This window comes from Haliotis rubra, unplaced genomic scaffold (assembly GCF_003918875.1).
Source record: "Haliotis rubra isolate DU_JTF1 unplaced genomic scaffold, ASM391887v1 Scf543, whole genome shotgun sequence".
NCBI lineage: Eukaryota > Metazoa > Mollusca > Gastropoda > Lepetellida > Haliotidae > Haliotis > Haliotis rubra.
This window is the reverse complement of record NW_025767239.1, coordinates 31,199-41,753: the sequence shown is the minus strand read 5'-3', so window position 1 is coordinate 41,753 and position 10,555 is coordinate 31,199. Positions and strand designations below refer to the sequence as shown.

Below are 10,555 nucleotides of genomic sequence, written 5' to 3'. Positions count from 1 at the left end.
TTTAGGTTCTTATATATATTTACTTACTCAGCTTATATAATAACAATGAAGAATCACAATACTTTATATTTGAAATGTACACAACATGTATTCAACAGATGGACCTTAGTCTCACCATTCAGTTGAAGGTTCATGTCTAAAGAGTTCACCAGATTTCTACTTGTGCAAAACTGAGTTTTACCAGTGTAGACCTCTTGAAACAAGAGTGAGCTGTGTCTAACACTTACTTTGGACAGTATTACAGTTACACCACATCTTGACAGCTTGATATTGAGTAATGCATGTGATACAGGTCTTTACCACCCACACATATGGTTCTGACAAGGATGATCTGATCCTGTTACTCCTAAGGGAAGCAACTCTGCCAAGCACTTCGTATTGCCAGAAAATTATGCACAACAGAAGTATGTACACCTTTGTTCAAGACTTGCCGAACACAAACAACCACATTTTCTTCCCACAGAGGCTACTCCTTCTATGTTACGTGGGAAGATATGACAGGAATAACCTCTGTGGGAAGAGAATGAAACAACCACTAATGGGCTGATAGCTTACAACACATGTTTGGGTAATGAAAAGCTAAAACAGTATGAATATATCTAGCACAAACATCAAAATGAACTAATTAACAATTATGTGCACAAGTGAGTGGGGTCACATCCTTGATTATCCATCTTATCTCCCTCCTTTCACCAAAGATTGTCCCCACCATTGCTTCCTCTTGGTAGTGATTGAGTGAATTTGGTTTAATGCCCCATTAAACATTGCATAAATTATACCATTGTGTGTCAGCTTCATAAAACAGGAACGCCAGAATTGCATCATGCAGATCTCAGACATTTACCATTTTAGTGGAACCAACAAGCATTGGTATGGTGCTGAGCTAACCTATCAACACAAAAGGACCTATAGACAAAAATCGCGAACCCACAATCATTGGTTCCTGATGTGCCAAGGGGATGTAACTCCACACAGCAAATGGCAGCCTTAGATGACTGGGCCACCTGTAATGTCGTATTTGACTAGTCATGTCACTACCTCCACTTGTCGCTTAACACTGAATTTCCCTCTCAACAGCTTAAAAATCAACATGATCATGCAGCACACATCCACATTTAAAATTGCAGCTCACTCAACAGCTTAAAATCAACAAAACAATACACATGTAAAATTACAACTTCAGAAAAACAGTTTGACATGAGGATTCATACAGGGTGTGTTTTGAAATCAAGTCCGAAGATGTTCCCAATTCTATGTAAATGCAGCAATTCAAGTCACAAGGTAGCCTTGAGGTTAAAGTGTTTCATTCATCAAATCAAGGGCATGTATACTATACTGTGAAGCTTATTTCTAGTGTCCCCTGCTGAGAAACTTCTGGAATATTGCTAAAAGCAGTATAAAACCATACAAAGCAAACATGATGGATGGTAGATGTAATACATTGGAGAGTGAGTGAGTGAGTGAGTGGGTATAGTTTAACACCGCTTTTAGCAATATTCTATTATTATTCTATAACCACCAGACTACCCCACCACCCTAATACACTGGATAATCATGGATGTGACACAGGTGTGTTACAAGGAAAACAGTACTGCTCCTTGCTCCCTACACTACTAACTACAGATTGAGTTGCTATGGTAACAATTTAATGTAAATAAAGCCAACTATTGCTGGAGCAGTCAGTTATCAGGTTATTCATAATGTTCTATCTAAATCAAATACATGCCATCATCTTCAACTTACAAAATAATGCTTTAAAAACATTCCTACTTTAATGGAAAACAAAAATTCTGAAGTTACATGGCATTAAGGGCCTTAATCTACGCTGACATCAAAATAAGCTAGAATAAAATTTATGAGTAAAGAGCCTGAAAAAAACCAATAATGCTGCAACTGTGCCAAGTCTATGTTAAGAGGTTAGACAGTCATTGTGGTGCAACTGTCATAAGTCTATGTTAGGAGGTATGATCGTAACAGTACTATGACCATCCTAAGTCTGTGGTAAGTCATAGCACTATGATCAACTGTCATAAATCAAGGTAACAAGGTATGAGGTAAGTCATAGCACTATGATCAATTTGTGAAATGGGCCTAGGTTCTGTTTTGCAAAGAGACCTGATCATCATAGAGCTATGACTGATTGTGGAGCAGGGGCCTTGGCACGAATACTATCAGTAACTCAGGCCATGAAGCTATTAGGGCTGCAATGATTCGGTTCAATTCATCAAAAATCGAATCTGACACCTTAGTTTCGATTTTCGAAAACCATTATCACTATTTCGATTCGATATTTGATTACCTATTTAAATCATTTCCACTCGGGCAGTTTTGAGCGCTGAAATAAGGCAAAACGTGATTGGTTGATGTCAGACTAATTATCCAATGAGAATTGTTGTTAGCAGACATCACCAAGTTGACGGTGGATTTCATGCTAAAAAGCCGACTCTGAGAGTTAAATGAAATCTAATGCTTTTACTTGTATATAGAATAGAATCAAGAGTCAAATATCGAAAATCGAATCATATAGAGGTCTGGGTGAATCATTGCTGGCCTAGTAGCTATCAAGTACTGCAACAAAACACTCAGTTTCAGCTGTAAAACTACCGAGGACATTATTGAGAAATTCGTGAAAATCTGTCGAATAAAGTGATTCCTCCTCCTCCAAACAAGTTCAGAATGGAATGTGAATTCCTGGCCAGAATCAATCTACAAAAACAACAGAAAGTCGTCTGATACATTAAGGTTTAGAGTTATCTAATCTGTTAAAGAAGGGTATCCATGATTCACATTGATAGATTTATTGAGACTTGTCCAACATACTACCACGACAGGTACTGTGTTAAAGTGTTTATTTACATCTGACAAACAGCCTGTAAATCCGATCTGACCACAGAGGCACCACTTCCAGGTTTTATATTTTTAAATATCATAGGAGCAAAACCCAATATGCAGTGACTAATGTCTTCTTATGACTTCTTGTACTCTATCCTCTCCACCTTGACATCGTCATTTATGAGTTTGTAGACGTACGCCACCACATTGGACTGCTGGATGTCCAGGATCACAAACGATGGAATTATTTCACTGAAAAACACAATTACATCATATATATATAGTGATGGATATATACTGGGAACCAAATAAGGGAACACCACTTCATGGCAGGGTTCCTTTATCTGTTTCTCAGATTTTGATGGTGTTTGGTAAGTGTATAACATTAAACAAATGATAAAATTTGATATTTGAAATCATCCGATACACCAAACATAAAAAAATAATATTGTGATATGTACCGTGGAAAGAATGAAGCTCAATAAACAGATATACTGATAATACTGCACACCCCTGCATGTTACATGTTTCTAACAGTAAAGCCTATACTTAGGTCTGTACAAACGAGGTTTTCATTTTGAGGATGAAATAATTATTTTGTTAAAAAGATAAGCCAAGGTCCTAACTTGACATTTGATTAAAGTTAATTCAAGTTTGTATTTTCCAAAATTATCAAAGGTACCTATGGTATGTTAACATTGCATTCAATGTAATAACATTAAACTGATCATTGATGCCCCTCGATGGTCGTGAAATGTGAAAGACAAGTCACCTCAGCCCTGTCTGTGGAGATGTCTGACTGGCTGGCTGAATTTAGTTTTACGCCGCTTCCAGCAATATTCCAGCAATATTACGGTGGAGGACACCAGAAATGGGCTTCACATTTTGTACCCATGTGGGGAATCGAACCCGGGTCTTTGGCGTGACGAGCGAACGCTTTAACCACTAGGCTACCCCACCGCCCCCTGTGGAGATATAAAGAGCTTGATAGCATCATTTGTGACATGTTTGGGAATTAATCGTGAGCTTTGCTTTGATCTAAATCTGGATTGTGGTGGTGTTTGGTCTTGTGCATCGAGGTCACAAATCAGGTGAAGCTAAGCAACATTAGTCATGGAGTCTTGGATGGGTGACCGTGTTTGGCAGCTTGACTCCTAAGAGTTTCTAAGACTTCTGTCCTGCCCCACACAACGAAGCACCTATGTGGTCTCACCTTAAGCAAGTGAGGTTGTTCAAAATTGCCTCTGTTCACCCAGCAGAAAATGGGTACCCAGGGCCTGAGTGGTATAAGTCATGTGACTATTAACCTTCTAGTGCCACCACAGGCTGCTCAGGTTATCAGGGGTAATAATGTCTATCATGTTGCATGCCCTTAGAGCATGTCCCTGCAGCGTGGAGTTTGGCTATATATAAGTGGCTAATTTGTTATTACCATTGTGGAGATCAATATAAATCCCCCTATAGGGTCTGGCATCACTCACCTATCTAGTGGACCGTAAGCCCCTGTAGCTGATCCTGGGTTAATGAAGAACTTCCCCTCGTGTTCAAACGCTTCAAACTTGTGTGTATGACCTGAGATGAGGATGTCGACATCCAGTTGCCGCTGGACCATTGCCAGTGCTTCAGTGTCACCCCACGGCACCACCTGGTGGCCATGACACAAACCAATGCGGAACTGCCCAACTGTTACAACTTTTTGTTCAGGGTAATTCAAATTCTGTTGAAAAAAAAGCAAAACGTTTTATATTACCACATATTAGAATGCATAATGATTCAATATTAACATGTTCAGCATGTCTACTTAACATCAACACCGTGAAGATGCAGGCTAGAATTGGTCTTCAAAAACCCATGCTTGTCGTAAGAGGATCAGGGGTTCAGGCTCGCTGACTTGGTTGACATGTCACTGTATCCCGATTGAGTAGATCGATGCTGATGAAGTTGATCACTGGATTGTCTGGTCCAGATTTGATTATTACTGTGTGTGGTGTTAAACAACAAACAAATAAACTTAACATCAAATACATGCTCAGTCTGTAATGCTTAATGTTACACTGAAAAAATAAGGCACGTTTGCAACATTTCTTATTCGGCCATCATCTACTATTACTAAGGTTCATAGATCTCTGGTAACTTGAAAAGTATGGTCAAAGTCAGGAACTTTTACTGTCCCATTCCCAGTAACACTGTACTGTGCTGACGGCTCTGCATGCATACAATGGTTGTGATACCAAGTGAGTGAGTGAGTTTAGTTTTACGCCGTACTCAGCAATATTCCAGCTATATGGCGGCAGTAATCGAGTCTGGACCAAGTAATCCAGTGATCAACAGCATGAGCATCGATCTGCGCAATTGGGAACCGATGACGTGTCAACCAAGTCAGCGAGCTAACCGTTAGTCACCTCTTACGACAAGCATGGGTTGCTGAAGATCAATTCTACCCGGGTCTTCATGGGTCATGATACTAAGAGTGCCTTCAGGGGATATGGGAAGGTAAAAACTTCTGAAAGGTGTTGTCAAAGATGCCCAAATTCGTGCCACTTCCAGACAGGTTGGGGGAAACATGGATATACCATTCTGGTGGTGTGTGTGGTCCGGTGCACAGAGCTCAGGTCAGGAATCAGTTGAAGTTAAGCAATGTCGAGCTAAGACAGTCCTTGGATGGGTGACTGTGTTTGGCAGCTTGACTCCTGAGAGTTTCTAGGACTTCAGTCCTGCCCCACAATGAAGCACATGTGATACATGTGGTCTGACCTTAGGCAAGTGGGTTTGTTCAAAATTGCCTCTGTTCACCAAACAGAAAATGGGTACCCGGTTGGATAAAGTCATGTGACTATAACCTTCTAGCTCTTAATAGGCAGCTTGGGTTATCCGGGGTAATAATTATCAGATTCTGATTAGGCGCCTCGAGCAATCACTTGGTGTTTGGAGACTGTGCGCTATAGAAGATGACTTATTATTATTATATATACCAGAGCTCCAGATAAGATTTAGCTCATGTGGGTACTGTACCCACGGTATATTTTTGGAGTGGGTATTATGAATGTTGAGTGGGTATTTCATTTTCCATTACCGACTGCTTTCAAATATGTGCGTATTTCAGTCATTTTACTCACCTAAGTATTATTTCATTGAGTAAGTTTACTAAGCAGGTATGTTCTGCCTGATGTCATACCTAATGAAAACAAACTTAACTATAATGGAAATGATTTCATAAAAAATCACTCATTCTATACTGACAGTACAACACTTTTCCTATACTAACAGTACAACTTGATAGCAATCGATGTATTTTTCATTACGCAAGCGATTTTTATAAATATATTCCGTACGCATTTGTTTTAAACTTTTTTCGTATTTATCATTTTAAATGCGTAATTGGTACGCAACAATTATTTTTCAATACGTAATTGGAAATTTTCTATGCGTATTTTACCCGGATACGCAGCTTATCTTGGCCTCTGATATACATTGACCTCATGGATGAACTTCATGAGTTGATATATATATGTACTTTGTTGGCGAGATCACAAAATAAATGAGCTGTGTTCCAAAGACTGTCTCCCTGACCCATCTCGCAATGATGACATCAGACATCCACCTCCATGTCAAAAGTAAGTCACAAAATACGTGGGTCAATTATACAGTCAGCATTTGGAAGAGGGCACACATAGCCAATGTGGTTATTCCAGCTTCTATTGAATAGACGATGGTTGTTGGGAATTTGAGCCTCTGTGATATGACAGAGACGTGCTGTAGCAGTTGACTGGCATCGTTGAGGACTCTGATAATGATGATGATGATATATCTATTCCTGATGCAGCAGACAAACCTGATAGTAATAGCTACTAACAATTTGCAATATGATATATTATAATAGTTCTGTCATTTTCACAGCACGCCTGGAAAAACTGAAATATGAAACTCTGAATGAAACATTACCTCTACTAGCAGAATTGTTGTTATCGAAACTTACCTCCTCTGGCCACCTGACTGATGAATTGGGAAATTCAAATGTGGATTTCAAAAAGAGAAATATATTTTCAGATTGTATGCTTTGTAGACTGTCTGCCTCGAAATTAATATCATTATGAAACAGTAAGTCAAGTTTGTAATATTTCATGGAATGTACTTGAATACTGCTTTGCTTTGCATCGAAAGGCAGCTTTCACAGGCAATGTGCCACAACCCAAATGTGCATTGGTTTTAAACCCTGGCCTTTAAGCTTTAAGTGTTATAATTGAGTGGCCCCAAAACATGTATTATTATACAATATAATTAGGTCCATGCAGGAGCGTCACTATATGGCTGAAATATTGCCGAGGTGACGTTAAATACTAACTCACTCACTCACCCATGCAGGAGCCATTAATACTGAACTGCTGCTGATAGGATAAGACATTGCCTGATTATGTTGGATATGTCCTAACTCAATCTTAATGATTTAGATCAATACACAAAGTAAATGATAACTGTCATGACATATAAACAATAACCCAATTATCATACGGCATGATGAACCACTAAGCCAAGATAGCCATTGAAGGACAGGATAGAATTTAAAGGACAAGTTCACCTCATCAAAATCTCCTTTGACAACATGCACGTCACTGGCTAGTGTCTTGAGGTAATCAAAAGAATCCTTAGTGCAGAGATTCCCTGTACATAAGATGTGCTGTATCTTTCCGGGCACAAGAAGTTTCTTGAAACGAGCAGGCAGATTGTTACATCTGTGAGGAATATGTAGATCTCCTAATACAAGAACCAACTGAAAAAGAGAAACAATGTCATTTGATTTCAATGATATGATGATGTTTATTATTCTAATCAGCTGTTGTGACCTGTTTGTCAAATGAAATAACATTTCATCTTAGAATACATTTAGTACCTTCAGGGCATGATGGAAGCAGTGCACTTTACCAGGCACACTTTTCTGGATTTCAATGCAGTTTGGAGGATCAAACTCATGCTGCCATGTTGAAGCTAAGCTAGCCCAATGAATGTATCTAATTACCTAACACACTACCATGGGACCTCAGGAACTATCAGAAATAATTAATGCTTGTGTAAGGATGACATCTATTCTATAGGAAAGTCCATATGTTTACGGAAGTGACCTCACGAACTACGCTCACTCGTGTTCCGGTAGGCAGAAAGCAACAATGGCTGACGATAACAATGAGAACCGGTGTAGCGTAAAAAGCAAACAATGATCGGATTATGTACTTAATCCTCTCAATGCTACTGTCGAACCCATTCGACAGGAGAGCTGCATAATGACATCCCCAAATAAAACTTGCAATAATTATTGAACAAGTCGGATTTACATGTCATTTGAATTTTGAATGGAATGAATTAATTCTCAGGTTTCTAAATATATAATCTTCGATTAGTTTATGTACCTTAAAACGAAACGTCCGCGAACTAAAGATTTGTTCACCAAAATTCTCGGTACACACCCGCAAATAATGGCCATTTTTTACTTCAGGCACATCACGTCGAGTGGTACCCTGTCTAATATTTCTTCATAATGAATTATTTTTTTTAATGATTTGATCAGTATTTTTGTTCTTTGGTCAAGAGAAAACACTGAAGTTTCCCATTTCCTAAAAATTAGTAACTTTCGGTTTAATTATTTATAAACAAAAACAATCTCAATGTTACATCACCGATTGGACGAATAGGAACGATCATTGCAACGGTGGTAAACAAACAACTCCACATGCATCGCGGATACCGAAAAAATGTGCCATCCTTTTGATAGATCCAACAGTTTTCGTTTGGAATTAATTACATGGTCTGATAAGGTAAATGGTATTGTCTTTGTAACAAAATTATCATATTTATCGAAGTTTATAATGATTTTGTTGGATAAACCTTCCCACACTGACATTGTTGACAGCCGTGGGTGACGCTGTAAGGCGTGCCCAAACTTCGCAGGAAAGCACGAGGGCATGGCACTCATGGAGGTAAAATAGGCACGAGTTGGAAACGACCATTGATACATTTTCTAAGGTGATTCAAATTCTCGTAAAATCCAAATATATAATAGAATTAAGTTTTCAGTCACCTTCAATTCGTTATTGTTTGCTGTTTTCAACAGAAGTTGGCATTTTTGCTTGCGCTTGTACATTTTGTCCTTCAATGTTGCCGCCGGTGCGTAGATCTTTATTTTACAAATTCAAGTCGTGAATGGTTCTCGCGGGCGATGATTTTCGAATAATGTTCTAACACGGGGAGATATTATAAAATGTCAGTATGTCATAACAATAACATAATATTGTTATGTGTCTATCGTCACAAGGACAATTCTGGTGATTGAAGATGCACTGAGTGTCAAGCCAATAAAACAGACCGGGAAGAGTTGTTATGTATGTAAAGTCGACGATCAAATGAGTGCAGCTTGTGTGGTTCTCTCATGTTTATGGTTACCTTCTGCCTACCGGAAGTACTCGGGCGCGTCACGTGATCAAAACACTGACGTCACTGTGGTCTTCCGTATGGGATGACTCCACGCTCTGCTACACCTGCTTATGTCACTTGCATTGTACTGTTTACAATAGCCATTTTCTCCATGAAACTCAGAATTAATAACCATGGAGGAAAGTTTCATCAAATAACATCGGATTAATGCTTTAAAAGCGACAGCTAACCCTTAGATTTGTAAGTTGGTGTTTGATTGGTAGGAAGTGTTCAACCATGAGGATGTCTACAAGACTGTTTGGTCGGAAAGGGGTAGCATTAGCAATTGATTGTCAAAGAATGCTAGGAAAGAAGATCCATTGGCTAAGGATAGGGTTTGGGCTAACCTTCGCTTACACAACTAACCGTATGGATTGAGACGTGAGCTCTATGTGAAGCTGGAGTCACTGTCACTGGTGTCAGCTGCCTGAACCAATAAATTAGCGCTGTTGCAAGCTGTGTCCGGTAAACTGCATCGCTACCACACCACACTGAGTTGTTAACAGCTAACGTAAATAATGACAACAGTGACAATATAACTATTACTATCATAGCATAATAAAGCTGCACGTCAAATGTTAACAGACACTCCCCCTTCAGTTTTCAGAAAATATCTAACCAACCCTCTTTGATGTAGATCTACAGTTGACTTGGCAAAGACGCGCACAGAATAGTTATAATATATTTACATGGCGGTAATGTTAGAGCAGTCGTTGTCAAAAATACATTACCATTTTGCTCTGTGGTCGTCGTTATTTCACACCGGTTATTTCCTAAACGCTACAGAGAAACACAACTTCCCTCTCATGTGACAAGTGCACGTTCTGTAAACCTACTGTTGATTGGTATTGACTGGCCAATGGAATGACGCGTAACAAACGCAGTCTGTATAATCAACGGGTTATAGCTAAAACGGCACCACAGCAGAACGGCACCAAAATCGTTTGGCGAAAACGGCTACTGATTTCTGAGCTAAAACGGCACCATATACAAAACACAGTATGATGTTGACTTTTATGTTTTAGTTCGTTTAATTATAACATTAGAATCAACATATAAAAAACACAGTATGACGTTGACTTATGGTTTTAATTTCATTTCATAAAATTAGCAAGATTATAACAAGTGATATAGCTGGGATATTGCTAAAAGCGGCGTAAAATCATAACTCACTCAATCACCCATTACATTAAAATAACAAGATAACAAGATAACACATGTTCACACGTCAACGTCCATATTTGGCCGGATGCTTATTTGT

The 10,555-nt window shown here is 38.9% G+C and overlaps 1 protein-coding gene across 1 annotated transcript; it reads right to left on the bottom strand.

Annotated features, from left to right (window-relative positions):
* LOC124253529 (vacuolar protein sorting-associated protein 29) lies at window positions 1-10,141 on the bottom strand. The gene is made up of 5 exons (XM_046687324.1): window positions 10,026-10,141; window positions 7,409-7,600; window positions 4,314-4,549; window positions 537-3,084; window positions 1-453 (listed from the first exon to the last, which is right to left on the bottom strand). Exons 1-4 carry the CDS (start codon window positions 10,026-10,028, stop codon window positions 2,967-2,969), a joined length of 549 nt encoding a protein of 182 aa, XP_046543280.1. The 5' UTR covers window positions 10,029-10,141; the 3' UTR covers window positions 1-453; window positions 537-2,966.
* Between the last annotated feature and the right edge of the window lie 414 nt (window positions 10,142-10,555).

Coding starts and splice junctions, on each gene's coding strand:
- LOC124253529 (XM_046687324.1), bottom strand. Junction 4,550..7,408: donor TCAAAGGAGATTTTGATGAG/GTGAACTTGTCC, acceptor TTTTTTCAACAG/AATTTGAATTACCCTGAACA. Junction 3,085..4,313: donor GCTTACGGTCCACTAGATAG/GTGAGTGATGCC, acceptor TGTGTTTTTCAG/TGAAATAATTCCATCGTTTG.